Source organism: Pseudonaja textilis, chromosome 6 (genome assembly GCF_049901715.1).
Source record: "Pseudonaja textilis isolate UNSWEBS1 chromosome 6, rPseTex1.2, whole genome shotgun sequence".
NCBI lineage: Eukaryota > Metazoa > Chordata > Lepidosauria > Squamata > Elapidae > Pseudonaja > Pseudonaja textilis.
The window spans coordinates 12,034,267-12,056,525 of record NC_141995.1 but is presented as its reverse complement, the minus strand read 5'-3'; the positions used below and the strand labels follow the sequence as shown (position 1 = coordinate 12,056,525).

Sequence of the window (22,259 nt, the reverse complement as noted above, 5' to 3'; positions counted from 1 at the left end):
AAAAGCCAAAAGCATAATTCACTCTACATCTCTTCTAAACAGCAGCCAGAGTGACATATCTCACTAAGCTACGATTTGGCTTAAATACATTTTCTCAGATAATGAATGTTGTGCCATAAACTATAGCTTATATACCTAAATGTTTGAAGTTACAGACAGTTACAGACAGTCCTTGACTTAAAGCAGTTCATTTAGTGACCATTCAAAGTTACAACATCCATGAAAAAAAAGTGACTTAGGCCCATATTTTTTTTCTTGGCAACATTATGGAACTGTTTTCTATGGTGTTGTTCAAGTCATTTTTAAACTTTTTAGTATGCTGGTCACCATATTATACATCTATTCCATCACCCCCAAACCCATCTAATCTGAGTCTTTACCTTTTAATTATTTTTTAAACATTGGGAAAATGAAGCACACTAAAAAAATAATCAAAACTAGTTTGTGAATGATTTGTTTATGGTGCAGAACTACTTTCCAATAGCCTTTGGAAAGTTTGCAAACCCCTTTACCCATTTTGTGAACCTTAACAATAATTCCGTAGATTTTATTCCTGCTGGGAATCATGGAAATTGGAGTCTACACCCTCCTGAAGACTATCTTAAAGCATCCTCTCAACAGCAAAGGGCTAATCAATATCCAGACAAGCAAACTGAGCAGGACAGATGGTTGGGATCTAAATTAATTCCGTTCCAAAGCTCTCTTAAGGTTCAGAGGACAGAATGTGACTCCCAGGTGGAAGGAAAGATGTTGCCATACAGGTGATTTGCTCCACAGAGATTTGTCCTCAGTATTTAAAACCTGGCAGGTATATACAAGCTTTGGGAGATCTGGTGCTTCATTACCAATACGCAACATAGCCTCAACAGGGCTTTTAATCTTCAAAACTTTGCATAATCCTCCACCTCAATGTAGCAATAGCACTTAGACTTATATACCAGGGGTCCTCAACCCCCGGTCCATGGACCAGCAATGGGCCATGGCATGCCAGGAACCAGGTCACACGAACAAGCGAAGGCCCATCCATGGGATGCAGGCAGAAGAATCCCACTGATAAAGCTCTCTCCACGGAACCGGCCTCTGGTGCCTCTGTTATATACCGCTTCATGGTACTTTACAGCCCTCTCTAAGAAGTTTACAGAGTCAGCCTATTGCCCCCAATGATCTGAGCTCCTCATTTTGCCAATCTTGGAAGAATGGAAGGCTGAGTCACCCTGGAGTGGGTCAGGATCAAACTCCGGGCAGTGAGCAATGAGTTAGCCTGCAATACTGCATTCTAACCCCTGCGAAACCATGGCTCCTATTGTATTGTTCAAGGCTCCCAGCCCACGGACCGGATGCGTCACATGCCGGCCACACCCACGCCCGGTTTAGCAAAGGGGGAGAAAGTCCCGATACATCATGAGACGCCGCTGTGACAATGTGAGTTTGCCACCCCTGGTCTAGTTGCTTCACTTAAAGACACTACCTCACCTGTCATGTCCTTTTACATGTGTTTGGACCTACACACATATAAACACCCACAGACTCTTACAGGTAACTTTCTTAGATGTTGTGTGGGCTGTAAGGCAGAGATAGGCAACTTCATGCCAGTGAGTCCTAGTGCATCTATAGATATTATCCTTGGTGCCTATCAGATGTACCATTCCACTGGCAGGGAATCCTGGGAGTAGTTGTCCAAAATTTTGGACAATAATGAATCAGAAAAAGACTGTTCTACCATCTTTTATTGTGATTAAAAGAATTGTCCTATAAAGGAATTTCAGGAATTAAAAAGCATTGGGCTAGACTCAATTTCAAACTCAATTTCACTGAAGGCCGCATTAGGGTTGTGTTTGATCTCAGCGGCTGGGGTGGGCAGGGACAGGGTGGGTGGGGCCAGCATGATGTCACTCATGTCGGGGGGAGGGGCACCTGTGACAGCCTGGGTGCTCTGCCAGCAAAAAAGGGCTCCTAAGCTCCGTTTTCAGCTGCGACGGCCTCCTGTAACCCTCTGCCAGCAAAAACTGAGCTCGGGAGGGCCACGAGGCCCTTGTGAGCTCTGTTTTTACTGGCAAAGGCACCACGGGTCAGTCCTTCGCTGTTTCCAGGGCAGCCCCGCAAATCCAATCTAAGCACCCTACGGGCCAGATTCGGGCCCCGGGCCTTGAGTTTGACACCCCTGGGCTAGATACTACATATATTGTTTTTTTAACCCTCCATTTTACGAAGTTTTCTTCCTGCCATTCCTTCAAATAATTCCATTTAAAACTCCAGAATTGCTGTCTACAAGCTTAGTCATAGGAGGGGGAAATGGCATTTCTTTCCTGTGGAAAAAAAAGCCTCCTGCTTTAAAAAACAAAAATAAAAAACAGGAAATGCCAGAAACTCACCTATTCCTAAGTAAACTACCAAAAACCTCTCAAGAGCCTGAGGGGTGGAGGCCTTATCAGCAATATACAGAAGCAAGATGACCCTCCAAAATTTCCAATTTTACTCACAAGATCACCTCCCGCAAATGATGTTGTGGTCTCCAGTTAAAGACAGTTTCCAGAAACCAGATGATTCACATCTGTCCTGATCTATTCCCCTTCTACAGAATTAGAAGAGGAGAAAGTGAGGGTTAAAATACTGCAGATGGCTGTTGCTACTACTTTTTTAAACTTCCAGAAATCTCTCAATCCTGCAAGCAGCCCAAAAGAAACCCAAGGGAGCCATGAAGATACCAGAAAATCCTACTAATTAAAAGAGGAGGAAGGAGGCTATCTTGTGTATTTAAAACAGGAAAACCGCAAAACAAAGCAAGTTAGCTTAAAACCGTCTGCTTGGGAACTGCTATCATGAACACCACAACTGAATGAGTGGGAGACTAGAAGGGATCAAAGCAATTATCAAAATTTAGCCTGTAATGTTTTCTTTTTTTTCTTAAAAACAAGCTGATAAAACTGCAATTGCATGTGTGTTTTAAAAACAGCTAAAAACAGACTGAAGTATATCTGGTGGTACTTATTGCCTGATAAATACCCCTTTATCTTCCGGAAATTACACGGTATCTTCTATGCAGGACAACATCGTTTGAATCTGCCCTTGCATACACACACACACACACACACACACACACACACACAAACTTTAATTTCTTTTCCTCTTACAAAGAAAACCCAAAATCCCACACAATGATCACCTACTTTAAAAGGAAGAGTTTGTAGAAAATTCTCTCTGCACTAGTCTACTTTGTTTTTACAACGCTGCTTGAAGGCAGTCATCTCACATCTTTCTCCAAGATGACAAAATCCTGAAGTTTATGCTGAAGATTAGAACTTAAATCACTGCCTTTCCACCTGTGAAATTAAAATAATATTTAGCACCTGACACTCTTGCTGGCACTCTGGTTTAGCTTGCTAACTGGGATAGATACACTTCTCCCAATGATTTACAGCTTGGAAAGACACAAAGATGTGCTCTCTAGTGTAACAAATCTTGCCTAATTTAGCCAGCCTGTCAAAATCTGTTCTTTCCATCTCCTGCAACTGAGTTAAGTCCTTGGATTCTCCAATTCCAGGAGGCACTAACAATTTAATAGACAGATTCACTGGTGAATGTCCTTCATCCTGAAGGAGCAAATTATTCAAATTGCTCTAGACTCTGGATATACAGGTAAACCGCAACTTACAACCATTTGTTCAAAGTTACAACAGTCCCAAAAAAAAGGTGACTTATGAACCTTTTTCACATGATCGTGGCAGCATCCCCATCATGGGATCAAAATTTGACCGCTTGACAAATGGTTCATATTTATGATGGTTGCAATATCCCAGGGTCACATGATCCCCTTTTGCGACCCTCTGACAAGCAGTCAATGGGGAAGCCAGATTCACTTTACAACTGGGCTACTAACTTAACCATTGTAGTGATTCACTTAACAACAGTGGCAAGAAATGGGGCAAAATGCACTTAACAACTTCCATTTGGGCCTCAGTTGTAGACTTTAAGTTGGGAAGTACCTGTACATAAAGCAGGAAGAAATCTCACAGGTATCTCTGGTTCAGCACTTGTTTTTCTCTTCTATGTTATCCCCAGACCCCACCACAGGTCCACGGGCCTAAAAGAATTACTGCAGCCTTGGCTAGAGTTTAAAGATACAGTGAACCAGGGGTGGGATTCAAAAATCCAAGCAACCGGTTCTCTGCCCAGTTGCTGGGTGGGCATGGCCATGGTGGGCGTGACCTACCGAAACTTCCCCAGAGTCCGGAGGCTTCCCTTGGGCCTCTGGGATGGTGAAAAGGGCCTCCCCTAGGCTCTGGAAGCTGGAAACAGGCCTGTTTCCGGACTTCCGGAACTTCCAATTCAGCCCGTTTTTCGCTCTCCCAGACCCTCTGTGTGGATCTTGCACTTACCTGCATCCAAAACAGGCCACGTGGAGACTCCTGGGAGGGGAGGGGCACAGTGGGTAAGGCCAGCCAGTCAGTTCAACTACCAGTTCTGCAAACCAGATGTAAATGTAACACCCGGTTCACTCAAACCGGCTGAATCCCACCCTTGCAGTTAACCAGCTCATTGCTACCTGCACACCAATGTTCTATTAATCACAATCTTCTGGTTCCTGCTTCACGTTTGCTATGGCAGCAGATAGTGGGATGAAGCCGATGAGAGCATACCATTGTCATCGTCAATGATAGCTTTTTCATTTTTGCTGGTGGTTTTTCTTTTTTTCTGACTCCTGGTTTACAACACTTTTAGTTATGTTTTGCGTTGTGTAAGCCACCCCTGCTTTCGCATTGTGGTGCTGGAGAAGACTTGAGAGATCAAGGAGAGTCAAGGAGATTCAATCAGCCAAGCCTAAAGGAAATGAAAACACTGGCTGTTCTTTGGAAAGAGAGATCCTGAAGGTTGAAGCTCAAATACTTTGGCCAACAAATGAGAAGAGAGGACTCCTTGGAAAGGACCCTGATATTGGGAAAGATTGACGGCAAAAGAAGAAGAGGACAGCAGAGGATGAGATGGTTAGATAGTGTCATCAATGCAATGAACATGAATTTAGGTAAATTCCACTAGGTAATGGACAACTTTCCATCTACCTGGCATGCTATACTGCTTACAAGGATTATGTGCTTAGAGCTCAAAGCATTGTTAGAGACCCCACGCAGCCACTTTATGGTCTGTTTCTGTTGCTCCCCTCTGGGAGGAGTTTTTGAAGTATTTCTAGACGGACTACCAGATTCTGTAACAGCTTCGTTCCCTATGCCATCCATTTGGTAACCTCGCAAGATTCTTTTTTCTTGCCATGTTACATGTCTACATCCTAACTAACTTGTTGTTTCTCTGTGTCATATATGTGGGCATATGCATAATTTTGTATTTATTTATACTGTCATGGTTATATAGTGTATATTGGAGGTGGTGACCCTTTGACATGCAACAAAATTTCATTTTAACGTATGCTGAATAGTGTACATTCAAAGTGACCATAAAGTTAGTCTAAGCCTATGGTCCATGGAGTCATGAATAGAATGGAATGGAATAGGATTAGGATTAGGAATAGAATAGAATTCTTTATTGGCCAAGTGTGATTGGACACACAAGAAATTTGTCTTTGGTGCATATGCTCTCAGTATACCTAAGAAAGAAGAGTTGGACATAACAAAAAAGCCACCCCAGGATTTTTATTTTGATATACATCTCTATATAATAAACAATTCTGTTTGGGTTTATCTGCAGGAACAAAGCAAAGATGCACAAGGCTCATTTTACAGATGTGAAAGTCAAGCTGGGGAATACGGATTACGGTAGAAAGCCAACATAATGAGCACAGGAGGCCAGATCTGACAAGATGAGCCAGAGAAGGTTTAAAAAAAATCCTACTGAAGGTGCAACGAAACTAGCAGAGTAGGATGTATAAAGCAGAAAGGAAGTAATTTGCTAGGATTACAGTTTCCATTGAAGTCTGTTCATACAAGAAAGGGATCTAGACAATGAATGTTCTTCCAGTCTTTTCTGTCTCTTCAAATTTACCCTTGGACCATTTAAAAACAGAGAATTTAAGTCACATCAGAAAGAGCTCATCTTAAAACACCCTTCTTATAAAAGTAACAAAAAACTTTTGATTTTTCTGGTGAATACCTTTTAGGCTTCTCTGGTGTTTCAGGAAACAATTTTGGTGTAACTCAATATGGTTTTGTTGACTGTGCGATTAATATTAACTGTTATCAAGAAGACCATTTGTATTATTGCTGCTATCTATATGATGGTGAGGTTTTATTGCTTATTAGGTTTGTTTATAAAACAGATCTATAAATAATCCAGAGAATGGAATTGTTGGCAATCAGAAATGTAATGTTATTTCTGCATAAACTGCATAAACTCCTGAATCTGAAACGATGGGCAGGATCTGCAATCTTTATGATTCCCCCAGGTTTATCCACACCAGGGGTGTCAAACTCAAGGCCCATGGGCCAGATTCCACCCATGGGGTGCTTAGATTTGGCCTGTAGTGCTGCCCTGAAAACAGCAAAGGACCAGTCTGCAGTTCCAGTGCCAGCAAAAATAGAGCTCTGGAGGGCCGTGCATGGCCCTCCCAGGCTCCGTTTTGGCTGCAACAGCCTCCTGCAGTCCTCTGCCAGCAAAAACTGAGCTCAGGGAGGTCATGTGCAACCTGCCTGGGCTCCATTTTTGGCCGCAGTGGCTGCAACCCTCTGCCAGCGAAAACAGAGTTCTCCCTGAGCTCCGTTTTCACTGGCAGAGGGCTGCAGCAAGCCATTGCAGCCAAAACGGTGCCTCGATAAGTGATGTCGAGCTGATGACGACCCGCCACCCTCCAAGGTCAAACACAACCCTGACGTGGCCCTCATTGAAATCGAGTTTGACACCTCTATATGTTAAATATCACCTTAGAACCAGCACACACATGCAACAGAAAAGACACGAAGACGCACCAGTGAGACCAGTGCCCTCCTATTTCAACCATTTCCCATGAAAATAACTTCTGGGACTTCCAGAAACTGTTCCATTCCTCAACTAAATTCCTCCAGCCTGAAATAGTATGTGATCATTTTGATATAAACCACAAGATGTTGTTGTCAGGAAGAAACCAGTCATCAACAACTTGGCACTCTCTGTGCGTCTAGGACTGAAACTTCTCATCACTGAGGATCAGAGCAGAGGTGAAATGGAAATAATGGATGCTGTAATTTAAAAGCATCTTATCAGGTGCCATCTCAAAGGGAAAATGAGAATTTCAGAAAGGCCAGGGCAGGTCCCAGCACCCTTTCATTTATGGAAAATGAACGTATAACTCATCAACTTTCTCATATTCATGGGTTCGAGGCTGCTGCTAGGCAAAACCCTGACCCAGTTGTTTTCTTGAGATATATTTTGTTTAAAGGAAATACTGGTAAAACGCCAAAGATGTGTATGACTTTCTCAACTGAACTAAAACAAAAAAAAACACTATCCCAGATTGTTGAGAATCTAAGAGTTGCAAAAAAGATCATTTGTGAGTGGAACCCGATTCTAAGTGACTGGAAAGTAGGTTGTGTACATGCACTCACGCCCACACATATATAAACATTCTCAATAGGAATTGAATCAATGAGGCTATCTCAAGAATATAAGGGCAACAAGGAAATGATTAATCTAATGTTCCTTCAAGATTTCCCCATAAAGTGGGAAATTCATGGCCCTTCAGAAGCTATTCACTGAACTCCAACTCCAACTAAGGCAGGGGTCTCCAACGCCTAGTCTGCAGACTGCCACTGGTCTGCGGTCCACCAGGATCCAGGCAGCATGCGAAACCATACCTCGACAGTCCATGGAAACACCATCCTCCACAGAACCAGTCCCTGGTGCCCCAAAGATTTGGGACCATTGACCTAAGGGAAACTGAACTTAAATGTGTGTGTGTACTTTAAATGTGTATACATCTGAAGGATATCACAATGAGGAAGGCTATTATATTTGCTCTTTGGGAAGAGAACGTAATGGAGAAAACCTAAGCAAAGCGATATGTGCCCTGCCCTGTTGTCTTTGCAAAAACCAGTTAAGCAACCTGAGTCTTCCTGGATACAGTAGTCAAGTACATAACACTCTAACAATACTTGGACTGGAATGCACAGTCAGAGCTAAAGAAAAATGAAATCACTCAGAGGCAAATACAAAAGTTGTCTTTTGTGCCTTGGTATTGCCACAAAGATTATCAGAAGTGGCCATTTCTCATCTGCTTTTCCTTGATTAAAAACAGTCTTTCCAGCTGTAGTACATCATGTCTGGAAAATATCATGTTTAGAAAACTAGTGAAGCCAGTAGAAAGACATCAACCCCTACATGCTATATTACTCATTTTGGTTGTCATACTTTACTTTCCAGAGTTGAATTTTACAAAGATATTAATCATGTTGGCAGGGTTTTAGCTTGCTTCTTTCCCATTTCTTCTTTCAATTATGAAACTCCTTTAAATGATAGGATTTTATTTGAGAACAAGGTTGCAAAACTGTTTTCCACTGGTAACCTGTCAAGTTTCCACACTATTTCTTTCATGTGTTTTTTCTTATTTCAAAAGACATGTGAAAAACACACTAGCTGCACACCATTTTTTGCTCCTCAGTAGCTGTCCATTTGGAAAAGCAAAGATTTGGAAAATGTTCCTGAAGAGGTAAAAAGAGGCTGTTTATGTGAACCTCGGGAGGCTGGAAATTTCTAAAGCTTGCTTCCAAAGTCTGATATTTTTTCAAGAAAGAGAACAAACTGGACCTTAGGAAATTTGCTAAGCTGATTATGGGTAGCTAACAAAGGTCACAAAATGCAGGTTGGCATGTTTTGCAATACCTAGTATAATCTTAAGAGATAAGGGGCCAGGCACAGAGATGTCTAATTATTAGGGCTGGGAAATTTACTTAATCTATTTATGTTATAAAACCAATACAACTTTCAACCTATGCAAACTTGGCAGAATAAGTCCTGTTGAATTCTGTGGAAGGTTATTTCAGTGCAAGAATTACAGTAGAAATCCATTTTTTTTTTTAAAAAGAGGCATATATTTAATGAATATACAGACAGTCCTTCAACAGTTGATCAACATCTATAAATTAAATATAAATACATATATTTAATGCAACAAAAGCTAAAATGTCAATTTTTTAGGAACCTTTGGTGACTTCTCACCATTGTTCTGGAACCAAGATGCTATGATTAGATCCACAGTTCTCTAGACAATTTTAATTCCCTGTCATTTTTGGATACAAAATATGAAAAGTGGACTTGAACATCAGTCCCATAAAAAGTGCAAACTGAAACATATACCTATTTTGAGTCCATCTGAAAATCCTGATATTATTTTGCAATACTATCTTTAGAAGCCTATTCATGTCACTATAATGTCAGAAAGTGATGAGAAGGGATTAGACATCAATAACAAAGCATATGTTTTGCAGCCAAAAAAATCACAACCAGGCCACCCAAGCCCGGGGAGGACTTTAAACCAAAAACCATAACCAAAAGGAACAGATAATAATGGCGGAACAGGGTAAATATTGTTTTAACTCAGTTTTCTATATTCTACACATTTATATATGTATGCGTAAAATGGGCGTTGGTTCTTACCTGACACGCCATTTCTCTTTGAGCTGCGAGGATCATCCAGAGAGTGGGTGGTGCTTCAGTCTCTGCTGTTGTAGGCTGAGCTTAATTCTTGAGGAACGCTCCTCCTTCCATCACGTGACTCCATTACAGCGTTCCCCAGTTTATGCGAAGACGAGAGGAAACAGAAATTCGTGCTCTCATCTTACTAGACTTAAAGGTTCATTGGCCGAAACAAGACCCCACCAGACAGTGAAAGATAAGGGAGGGGCTGGATGATCCTCGCAGCTCAAAGAGAAATGGCGTCTCAGGTAAGAACCAACGCCTATTCTCCTTAGAGCTGCTCGGATCATCCAGAGAGTGGGACATACCAAAGCTGGGCCTGTCCTACGGGAGGGGCACCGTCTGGTCTGTAGTCCCCTCGGGTTCCCTGAGAACCCTCTGAAGAACCCTTCTACTGAAAGAAGCCTCAGTTGAGGCATACCTGTCAATCTTGTAATGCCTAATGAAGGGTGATGCCCGCTGCCCGGCAAATGTTGATTATTGGAGCCTGGGTAGCCCAGGCAAATGAAGTTGCCGTATTCCTAGTGCAGTGAGCCATGAGGAGGGCCGGAGCCTGGTATGCTTTGGCAATGGCCGCCCTTATCCAACAGCCTATGGTGGTTGGAGGGACCTTGAGCCCTTGTGACTTTGGTTGGAAGGATATAAACAGGGCCTCGGACTTACAGAAGGTCTCAGTGCGTTTAATGTAAATCTGCAAGGCACGTCTGACGTCCAGAGTGTGCCATAGTCTCTCCTTTTCATAAGTTGGCCTGGGGCAAAAATTGGGGAGGATAAGTTCTTGAGCCCTGTGGAAAACCGAATTAATCTTGGGCAAGAAGGAAGGGTCAAGCCGGAGGACCACCCGGTCGGGATGGAATACGCAAAGGTCTTTCCTAACAGACAGTGCAGCGATCTCTGATATCCTACGGGCTGATGTGATCGCTACCAGGAAAACTACTTTGTAGGATAGGAACTGAAGAGAAACCTCTCTTAAGGATTCGAAGGGTGGTTTTATGAGGGAAGTAAGGACCCTTTTGAAGTCCCAGGTTGGGTACCAGTGAAGGGTCGGAGGACGTAAATTTGTGGCCCCTTTCAGAAAGGCTCGAATACGGGGATGGTGAGAGAGGGAACTGACTTCTTTACGGTAGATGACTGTAGATAAGGCTGCTACCTGACGTCTTAGTGTATTGGGGGACAGCCCCTTGCTGAGACCCTCCTGGAGAAAGTCAAGTACTTGGGCAATGGAGGGGGCAGTTGGGTCAATAAGAAGCTTGACATATCATTTACGGAAAATGGTCCAGGTGGCGTAGTAAATCCTTGTGGTTGGGGGATGCCTGGATGCTAAAATGGTATCAATGACCTTGTTAGAGAGGTTTTCCCTCTTCAAACGTTCCCGCTCAACCTCCAGACGGCTAGTTGAAGCCAAAGGGACCTTGAGACAGGGAGATTCTGTCTGCTGGGATTCTCCAGGGAGGAGCTACTATAGGCTGCGGAGGTCCGCGAACCAAGGGCGATGGGGCCAATAAGGCGCTACAAGAAGCAGTTCCGCCTTCTCGTGAAGTACCTTCTGAAGGACTATGGGCACCAGTGCCAGAGGAGGGAAAGCATAAAGGAGGCCCGTGGGCCACGGACACCGAAGGGCGTTGTGGTCCTCCGCCCCTGGGGATGGGAATCTTGAAACGAACCTTGGAAGTTGGGTATTGAGGGGGAGGCAAACAGGTCTACTACTGGTGGACCGAAAATGGATGTCACCTCCCTGAATAGAGATGGGTGGAGACTCCACTCCGACTGGTCTATGGTGGCCCTGCTCAACCAGTCTGCTTGGGTGTTGGAATACCCGAGATGTGGTCCGCCCTGAGGAAAAGAAGGTGAGACTCCGCCCACCAACAGAGGCGCTCAGCCTCCCTCATTAGGTGCAATGATTGAGTGCCCCCCTGCTTGTTGATGTGGGCTTTGGCCGTGATGTTGTCAGTGAGGATGAGAACATGGCGGCTGCGTACCTGGGGGAGGAAACTGCAGAGGGCCAGATGGATGGCACAAAGCTCCAACCAGTTTATGTTGCACAGTTTCTCTGTCACTGACCATCTGAAAGGTAGCATCGGCCGAGAACTTGGCTGCTGCCGTAATCTTGGCTATGTCCTGATGGGCTCGGACATTTGAGGCTGGGACATGTTGCTTAAGCTGGCAAAGCCAGCGAATGGATGACCCGATGAAGAAGGAGGCGGCCGTGGCCGATCTGATTGCCCAAGAATCTGACTGGTGAGCTCGGCGTAAGGCCAGCTCCGACCATTTCTCCTCCAGCCTCAGGGCCTCTAGGGGGTCGCTGAGGGTGGAAGAAGAGGCCAGACCCATGATGGGCTCATCAACCTCCGGGGTGCCTCTGGGAGGCTTTGGAGGAATCCTTAGCCTGCTTGCGCAGATGGTGGGTTTTTGATTTGGCCTTCAAAGAAGGGCCTCTGGAAGAATTGCCTTCTGCCATTTTTAGAAAATTGAGTAAGATAAGGATGAATATGAGGTGGTTGGCGCGCCTAGAGGTCGACCTACAACAAGGCCGGGAGCCCTGGGAAATTCTTTTACGCCCCCACCTTTATTTTTTATTTATTTATTTTAAATTTATTGAAATGAGAAATTCTTTCTCTGTCTCTTATTTTCCTCTAGTCTTGTTGTTGTTGTTGTTGTTATTATTATTATTATTATTTATGAATCTATATTTCTATATTTTCATATATATATATATATATATATCAGAAGGAAATGAGAGGAAAAAGAGAACGCTGGTCCAATCGACCAAGGAACGTCAGAGGCCTTAAGGCGAAAGCTAGGCCTGTACCAGACTGCCTTCCCAGGCGGGACTGGGCGGAAGTGGTGTAGTGTAAGCTGCGCCAGCTAAGGCAGGCTGCGGGAGAAGCCAACAAACGGAGCCAGAGAACTAGCCTCCAAAGCAAACAGGACAAATTCACAACTTTAATAGACTCTGAGCAGGCCTGCAGGTCCTGCTGCTTGAGTACAGGTGCACTGCAGCGATCGGAGAGATAAGTGGAAAAAACAAAATGGCGCCCAGCCACGAGGCGGCGCTTAAAATGGCAGCCACCTGCAACGTGGACTTACAGGGCCCCTCAGCAGCGGCAAGAAAAACTCCCCAGGGGCAATCCAAGGTCCCCAGGGGGAGGACAAGAAAGGAAGAGGCAAACAACCTTCGGACAGATAAGAAAAACGGCGTTCGGGGTGTATGTGGGAAACGGATCGAATCGGAGCGTTTAAATCAAATGAAATCTGTTAGGCAGAATGAAGGAAAAAAACGGCAGAAAGGCAATAAGGAAGGGGTGGCGGGGGTAGCTTGGAAAGTTTGCTAGCCTTCCCTCTGGCACCCCCTGGGGCTAGGGAAAGGCTTCCCAGGGGAATTTAGACTCCAAACCAACTGCGCAGGCTAGGAAAGAAAAATAAACCAAATACAACCTGATAAGAAGAAAGGTAACGAGTCAAAATAATGCTTTCTTGAGACGGCCAAGAGAACTTCAAAAACACTGCCTACTCTGCACGAGGCTGAGAATAAACTGGGGAACGCTGTAATGGAGTCACATGATGGAAGGAGGAGCGTTCCTCAGGAATTAAGCTCAGCCTACAACAGCAGAGACTGAAGCACCACTCACTCTCTGGATGATCCGAGCAGCTCTAAGGAGAACATGTAAATCCTAGTAGATCTGAATACACTGCTCTGGAGAAGGTATGTACTAGTGTCTAGAGGCTAAAGAAATCAACCTATACTAATGTTATGTGACTTTAATGTTCATCTTTGGTAGTACCATAAAACAGATGATTTATTCCAAGAATGACTAGATGGCATTCACTTCATTCTCAACCAGACTGACTGTACAGGTCAGTGTTTCTCAAACTTAGAAACTTGGAGATGTGTGGACTTCCAACTCCCAGAATTCCCCTTGCTGGCTAGGGAATTCTGGGAGTTGGAGTCTACACATCTTCCAATGGCCAAAGTTGAGGAAACGGTACAAGTCATAAGCAGGTCATAAGCAGCAGCCCTTACAGAGCTACCCTGGAAGAGGGAAATCCAGGACAATGGGATGAAACTCACAGCAAGAATGGCTCCCTGACAGATAAGCCAAGCTAGGATGTTTATGGCAACTTGAGAAAGACAAACATACATGCAGCAGAGGGGCAGTGACCGTGTCATAGATTCTTGGACCAACAGAACATTTTATTTCTGTAAGCTATCCTGGGAGAATTCTTGCCCTTTGAGGTGGCTTAGAAACATTTAAAATCAATCGATATAGTAAGGTGTAATGAATGAATAATGAATGAAGAACTATTTTATTTATGATTTGCTTCTGTTAGAAATCAATCAATAATAACTAATTCCTGGGTGTTGCCTCTATGTGCGCATTCCTCAGAGAGGACAAAATAAAATGATGGTTGTTCAACAAAGCATCCTTGTCAGCCATCAGCTGAGGTTGCATCCTGGTCCAGGATAATTAAACGCAGCAGCTTTATTTGAGTTTCTCGACATTCCCAACATCCCACTTGGTCCAAAAGAACCACACGCCAAACCTGGAAAAATATTCATGGCCAAATCCGCGGCCTGAGCTCTTGAATCTGTAAGTATTTCTTCCAAATCTTGCATACAAGAGGAAAGGTTGTGAATAATGATGAAAGGCACCTGAATTATTGTTTTTAATTAGGTTTTTTTAAATACATGGTGAGTCATCACATTAACTGAATATAAACTGTGATTGTAGCTACATGCAGATTAAATTAAATCAGCTTCAGTCTTGATCCTGGACATTTACTTGACAGAATAACAGAGTTGGAAGGGACCCTGGAGGTCTTCTAATCTAGCCCCCTGCTTAGGCAGGAAACCTTACACCACTTCAGACAAATGGTTATCCAACATCTTAAAAACTTCCAGTGGTGGAGCATCCACAACTTCTGGAGGCAAGTTGTTCCACTGGTTAATTGTTCCTACTGTCAGGAAATGTCTCCTTAGTTCTAGGTTAGTTCTTTGATTTGACCCTTCCTAGTCTTGGGACAGCCCTTTTTATGTACAGATGCACGAAGAGAATAAATTGGAGGTGAACTTCAAAGTTCAAATTGGAGATGAGTTCCAAAGTACAATTAACACAATTCTAAAAATCATGGTTTGGCTCCATTGTCTACAAATACAGATCGGTCTGTCGTCAGTTTCCATATCATCAGTTTTCTTCTCAAGGAAAGGTTAAAACACAAGAGTATTCACTATGATGTAGCTGCCAAGGTGCTTAAGGCAGAACGGGGTATTTTTGAAAAATTACTTTTATGTCAGTAGAAATGACACCCGGCATGGAAGAATTATCAAGCTGAGCCTTATTTTTCCTTTCAAAAAAGATGATTCAAAATAACTTGCATGCTTTCAAGCTGGTTGCCCTGGAAATTTAATGGAAGGTTAACTAAAAACTTTACAAAGAAAATATTACATTAGCCTCAACTCTATATATTTGTAATATAGCTACACCCAACACAAGCCTTACGATAAAGAGTTCCTGAAAATCCTGCATCCTATAATGACAATTCCAGGCTCAGCCTGCAGTGAACTTAGCTCTCAAGTAATTATACACTGCACATAAGTTGTGGTTATTTTCAAGATTCAACAGTGCAGAGTTCGTATCTACACAACCTTTAGCATGGCTTCCTTTTTGAGAATGTCTTAAGAGACCAGGCAAGCGGTTGATGTTCCCAAATTTTATTTTCAGGCATGAAACTGTTTCCATGATAAAGGTTGGAGAGGGAGAAAAAGAGATTAGAAATGCAATGGATGACATTTTGCTTTAGAAAATAAATCCCAAGCCATGGTAAACAGATAGGCTTTCCTTTCATCGAGGCCACTTTAAATATCAAGTTTTACATTTCATTTTTAGCTTTCCCAAGTACACAAAGTTTTCACAGTGCAGGAAACTCCAAGACAGCATATCAGTCCAAATGTGTAAAAATTGCTTTCTATCCCGAAGCAAAACAAAACAGAAGCCAAACAAATATGATCAAACAAGCTGGAATTAGAATTTTCTAGTTGTCGAGCTCCTGACTCATTCCTACACCTACAATTTGCTTAAAAGCAAATTAACACTAGCTTGCCTGCTTGGTACTGAAAGGATTGGCTCCGTAGAATATAAAGCAGTAATGGAGTAATAAAGGTGTGGATTATACCACTTAATTGGTAGGAGGAGGGGGGAAATAAGCCATAAAAAAAAAACCCTAAGAAACCAAGAAAGCTGGATGGCAAAATAGGGTTGTCAAGCTTTTTTATATATATATAGTCAGAGGTTATCATGCTCTTTTAGGTCTCTGATGGCACTATAACTATGGAGTTATCAGGATACTATCACCATTCTGCTAATGGATTTCCTGCTTAAAGCTGCCACCTGAAGAATGGTAGGTGACATGTTACATCCAAGAAAGAATACAGCACTTTCTCTATTAATCTTGGGCATTGTGTTTGAAATACAGCATCCAGTTTCAATCCTAGAATCACAACCAGAAAGATGATTTGGCGATGGGGAGATAACAAGTCACCTGTAAACAGGATGGGCAGCATACAAGTCTAATAAATAAAAGGCAGTAACTCCAATGCCATGAGGGGGTGGGAATATCAAGCAAATCCCACTTGTTCCCCCAAAGTCATCTTTCTCTCCTCAATTTAATCCTGACGGCACAACTCTTATATTTAAGCAGAACATCAAAGGAAAAAAGTCACTAATCCTTACCTTCAATCTCTCCTAGCATTACCCACCTTCTAACATTACCCAATACAGCAGACGGAAGAGGTAGAAGAAAGCTGATAGACACGTGATGAGCATACCATAAACCTTCTTGAATGGCATAATGCAATTATTGTACAGAGAAGGGACATTTTGGAGATTTAGTACTGTATGTTATGTACAATGCAAATATGCAAGGATCTTAAAACCCACGCTGGGAGGGAATTTGTAAGAGCTGCAGTTCCAACCCAACTTGGAGAGGCAGTACAGAATTATGAAAGCAGCAGAAACACAAATAATTTGCTACCTAATCTATGTACACCTTTGCTTGGAAGCACTTACTCCCCAAATACAGATATACAAAAATGCAGCCTTAAGAGTGAAGATTTCATACACACTCTAACTACCCAAAAGTTATACCAACTGACAAGATGTGAAATCATGATGTGGTTCCACTGGTTTGTGACTTAAAATGTCAACCCAATATGCTAACCCAGGGGTCCTTCAAACTTGACAGCTTTAAGACTTGTGGACTTCAACTCCCAGAATTCCTCCTCCAGTCATGTTAGCTCAGGAATTCTGGGAGTTGAAGTCCACAAGTTTTAAACTTGCCAAGTTTGAAGACTCTTATGCTAAAGTATGTTTTATAGATTAACCTATTGTGCAACCTAGCTCACTATAGATTATTCAGTAAACCATGGTTAAGCAAATCAAGGCTTTCACTATTATATGAATGTGGGCCCCCAAGTTCAGTGGAGCCCTCCTCAGGAAACTTCAAATAATCCCTAAAGTAATTTAGACATTGTAGCTCCAGGTAACCAAAAAAAAAACTTGTTCACAAGAATCAATCCAACAAATTGACCCTTCCATTAACATCATGTTAGTTTATACGGTTTAACTGATTCTCAACAATCAATTATGGGTGAGAAAACCTAGGCAACCCAATATGTAATGCTACAATATATTCTTCAAATAAATAAAAGTGTTGCCATAAAGCAAGGAGAACAACAATGGTGTGCTTCTCATTCTTCTATATTTGCTTCAAAAGCGTAGTCCGGATTACCTTAAGGGCTCTCCCATATAGCAGACAACCTGGCTCCTGATCCCTACCCCTAAGACTTGATTCTTTCCGTGTAGATATGGGCATTAATGCCTTTAATGGCTTGTTCTTGCATCAAACAGTTTTTAAATGCACCACAAACAGTTAAAATCAAGCTGCAGGGCTCCCCTTCCCTCCCATTATACACATGATATACCCAAGACACCACCACCACCCCCATACACACAACATAATCCTATCTGTTTCATCCTACTCAAAATGCAACTAGGCTCAGACTAAGTTATCATCTAAAAAGGTACCGACAAAGGCAGACTCCTCTGTTCTTTTGCCTCCGACTCCCCACCTCCTGAAGTAGGCCATTACGTGCTTAAAGGCAAACAGTTGAGGCTAGCAATTTATATAAGCTTTAGAGTGCTCTGGAAGATTATGGAAGGCAGCCAACAATTTGTACTTCCAATATCAAACCTTCAGCCGAGGACAAATGGAGTTGCAGATCCAAAACTTTGCAACACATAATTGGAAGTTATGAACTTCCAGTTTCTACATCTGGTTTCATGAACAATAATTTTTTCTCTCTATCTGGACTCCCCTCCCCAAGAACAGAAAATATCTACTGATTTATCAATTCCAAACTGGGGTAACTACTTTTTCCTTAATATACCTCCCCCCACCACCATTTTATTACACAACTGAAGTTTTCCAGCAGGGAAGTTAACACTTGAAACCTGCATTTGCAACTAAGGGGGAAACTATCTTGAATCAAACAGGATTACATTCGTTTCGTGGAGGAATAGGGAAGAGAGAGCCCACGGCTTTGGATCCATGCTTATTTATTTATTTATTTGATTTGTCAATCGCATACAAGATAATAGGTATAAGTGTAAACATAGTTATGAATACATGAAATGGATACATATAAGTAAAATAAAAAGAATAGGACAGCGACGGTAGGCATCTTGGTGCGCTTATGCATGCCCCCTACAACCAGAGAACCCAGAAAAACCCAGAAAAGCTGAAAACTCTTATTTAGCTGGGTGATTTTTTCCCCAAGAGATTATTATTATTATTATTAAAATTTTTTATTGATTTTAACAACAAACAAAACCACATAAAACATACATCATAAAACATAAAAACATCCTCCTCCTTCATAGATTTACAAACAGTGTATCGGTTGGTTTACCACTTTTTTGTGCATCCGTTTCCTAGATGCCAATATTATCATCATTTATTATTATTATTATTATTATTATTATTATTATTATTATTATTATTATTATTATTATTATTATTATTATTTTAAAGCCCTCCCTCTCAGGAGTAATCCAGGATAATGAAGCGAAAGCATTTCCAAAGAGTTCACCTTCCATCCCATCGTTTGACAGTAACTAGAGATAATTACTCCGTTTTACTCATCTCCCCCTTTTTACAGTCCCAAAGAGCCTTGTCCGCCTTTGTCGACTCAGCACATTCCCAGCTCGCCAGAAACCGTCCAAAAAAGCTCCCATTTTAAGGGCCGATCGGGGGCAACAAGCCCTGGAAACACACACGATTCAAAGCCAGACACAGGGCTCATCGTGCCAGCGGTTCATCTCCCCTTCCCAGACATCCCACTCCCCCATTTAGATGCAGTTGGGGAGGGGATGAAACGCGGCGGGAAGAGTTGTCGGAACCATCAGCTGTGAACCAGATCCGAATTTGCCAACGGCTGTTTTTTCCATGCCTTCCATGTCCACGTTCCATTTAAAAGCGCGAAGGGGAGGCACAATATGTCTTTATTGCAACGGGTGGCTGGGTGGGAGGGAAGGAAGAGGAGAAAGGAAAAATAAAGGAGATGGAGAAGGTTTTTTTTTCCTTCCTTCCCCACTTTTGAGCAAGTGAAACCCACCCACCCACCGGCGCTTCGTTAACCCCGATCGCAAACTTTTTGAATCCCACCCACCCACCCACGGAAGGGAAACGCTGGGATCGCGGCTCACCCACCAGACCAGGCACGATTCACACACATTCACACGACACGGGAAACAAGAAGCGCCCATCCTCTCCCTTCCTCCCACCCACCCCGCCACCGCCACCCCCACCCCAGCGTTGCAATCGGGACCAAAAGCCAGGGGAGCGCTTTTGGCTTGGCGGTTGTTTTTGGAATCCTTACCTTGACTGGGCAGCCATGGTGAAGCTTTTAGCAAGCCGGGCGTCTCCTGGCCATCAGCGGACTCGGGGCGTCTAATCCTTCCCTACTCCTACCCCCACCCACCCCCGAAAACTTCCCGGCCATTTGCCGATCTCTCTGGGGGGGCGCCCGGGATGAAGAGCGAGCGCGGCAAAGGGTTCCGCCGTCTCTGGCCCTGGGCAGCTTTTCCCTACCCCCACCCCCACCCCTCCCGGGCCAGCCGCCCACCTTCGCTCTAGCTCAGCCCTGCGCTAATTTGGATCGACATCCGGTGGGCACACGAGGGCCTCCTCCAGTCCGGCTGGACGTATTGCAAGTCGCAAGGGGACGGGCCCGGCCGGGGGAGGGCAACCAGGGAATCGGGAGGCCGCTCTGCTCCCCGCCTCCGCACCCCGCGCAGGTAAAGCCCGGGCCCGTCACTCATACCTCAGGCCGAGGCTGGAGAGCCGTAAAGGCGCGCGCGCCAGCACCGTGCCAAGGCGCGCGCCGCTGAGGAAGGGTCTCCCCCCCGCCCCAGCTCGCCAAGCGGGCGGCGGGTTCCCTGCTCGGGCTGGCCGCTTTCTTCCAGCCTCCCCCACCACCCCTCCTCGCCTCTCGAGCCGCCCCCCCCCCCACTCCCCACAACGACCCTCTCTCCTATTCCGCGCCCCCCACCCCCACCCCCAACGTTGGCTTGGTTACAATCCGCCTCCTTAAATGGACATATAATGTTTCTGTCAAAGGGCCAGAGGACGGAGGATTGGCTAAAGGGGGAGGACGAGCCCGGTTGCCGGGACCTATCGCTTGAGGGAAAGGCGCGGGGGAAACGCTCCCTAGAGATGCCGCCCCCACCCCCCACCCCGCCTCGGGCACCGAGAAAAGAGGAGCGCGGAGGAGGGGGAGGGAGGCGACGACCCGCAGGTACCCCCGCCTCAGGGCCAGCGATGCCCCACGTGGCACGTAGTTCACGGGGGTTTCCCTTAAGCAAGACCCGCGACGGATTCTCCAGCTGGAGGAAGAGCGTGTTGGGCAACTGCCAAGGGGTGGGGGGTGGGGTGGGGGAAGCAGCTGTGCCAGCTGGAAGATTGTTTGCGCCACACCTTTGCCTTCTTTAGGCAAAGCAAAGCAAAGGCACAGGTACAGAATAAGGTGGTACCTGGCTCAACAGGGAACTTGGGAGTCCTAGTGGACAATCACTGAAATGTGAGCAGGCAATGTGTGGCAGCAAACAGCAGCAGCCAAAAAAAAAAAAAAAAAAAGCCAATGCAATCCTAAAGTTGCATTAACAGAGGGATAGAATCACGATCACAGGAAGTGTTGATACCACTTGATGATGTCTTGGTAAGGCCACACTTGGAATAATGACCTGTTTTGGTTGCCACCATATAAAGAAAGAGAGACTTTAGAGAAGAGCAAGATGATTAGGGGACTGGAGGATAAAACATAGGAAGGAAAGTTGCAGGCACTGAGTATGTCTAGTTTAATGAAAAGGAGAACTGGGGGTGACACCATAGCAGTCTTCCAATATCTCAGGGGTTGCCACAAAGAAGAGGGAGTCAAGCTATTCTCCAAAGCACCTGAGGGCAGGACAAGAACAGAAGTGGTATTCAGCAGGTTCTGACCAGTTCTGGAGAACCAATAGCAGAAATTTTGAGTAGTTCAGGGAACCGGCAAATCCCACCACTGACTGGAGATTTTACAGTATCCTTCCCCTGCCATGCCCACCAAGCCATTCCCACAGAACTGGTGGTAAAAAAAAAAATTGAATCCCACCACTGGATAAGAAGCGATGGATGGAAACTAATCAAGGAGAGAAGCAACGTAAAACTAAGGAGAAATTTCCAGACTGTGAGAACAATTAATCAGTGGAACAACTTGCCTCCAGAAGTTGTGAATTCTCCAAACACTGGAAGTTTTTATGAAGAGACAAGACAACCATTTTTACAGAAATGGTATAGGATTTCCTGCCTCAGCAGGGGGTTGGATTACATGACCTCCAAACTCCCTTCCGACTCTCTTATTCTGGCACAAACACGAATCCCTTAACTGGCTACCCGGGTGGCAAGTTCAAACATTTACATAAGCCTTTGCCCCAGCTCTCCATTGTTCTGGATTCTCCCCACAATGGGAATCACACACCCTAAGCCAACCAGCTTCTTAGCTTCCAGGTTTTTAGCTTGCAGCTCGTCTAGCAGGTAATTGAGGATTCAGTGCATCACAGATAACTGGGTCTGCTCGTGTGAACACCCCCGTTTTCCCCTCACTGCTTTCTGCAAACTGAAGCCCGTATGTCACCCAGGTCATATTTGACCCAAAGATGGTTTTTCAAAAGGCAACTGACCTTTTATTTTTTCCTTGATGATGTTTCGCTTCTCGCTTCTCATCCAATAAGCTTGTTCAGTTCAACTTTAGGATAAAGGAGCGTGGACAGAAAATACAAAAGTATTGGTGGAATAATTGGGGTTATAGTGATCCCTGTTGCCATAAAGGGAAGGATGGATCCCTCTGACTGTGACTTATATTGAGCCACACATATCGTGAATGGGGTACCATTCCAGTGTGATCCTCCAGGTCAATTAAATCTATTGATTTTCTTCCAAAATGGCCCTGTATTGATTTTCAATTGCAAAACCAGTTAAAGGGGAAGGGGGAAGACCCATAAAAAAAACCACAGCCCATTAATAACTCTCTTACATTTAATTATGTTTCCTTTATT

General features: G+C 44.1%; 1 protein-coding gene across 12 annotated transcripts in view; it reads right to left on the bottom strand.

Annotated features, from left to right (window-relative positions):
- The window catches only part of AFF1 (ALF transcription elongation factor 1), a 171,851-nt gene that overhangs the window by 129,149 nt on the left and 20,443 nt on the right, over positions 1 to 22,259 (bottom strand). For 3 of the 12 annotated variants that reach the window (XM_087935881.1, XM_087935878.1, XM_087935883.1), the window contains exon 3: positions 2,481 to 2,572. The exons of 3 other annotated variants lie outside the window; for them this stretch is intronic. Coding sequence is in view for 2 of the 9 variants with exons in the window: in XM_026698326.2 (XP_026554111.2) it covers positions 19,547 to 19,563 (17 nt within the window). In the remaining 7 variants the exon portion in view is untranslated. Of the gene's footprint in view, positions 1 to 2,480; positions 2,573 to 9,573; positions 9,645 to 19,546; positions 20,156 to 22,259 lie in introns of those variants that run through there. 6 more of the 12 variants (XM_026698326.2, XM_087935874.1, XM_087935882.1 and 3 more) reach the window with 5 other exon arrangements.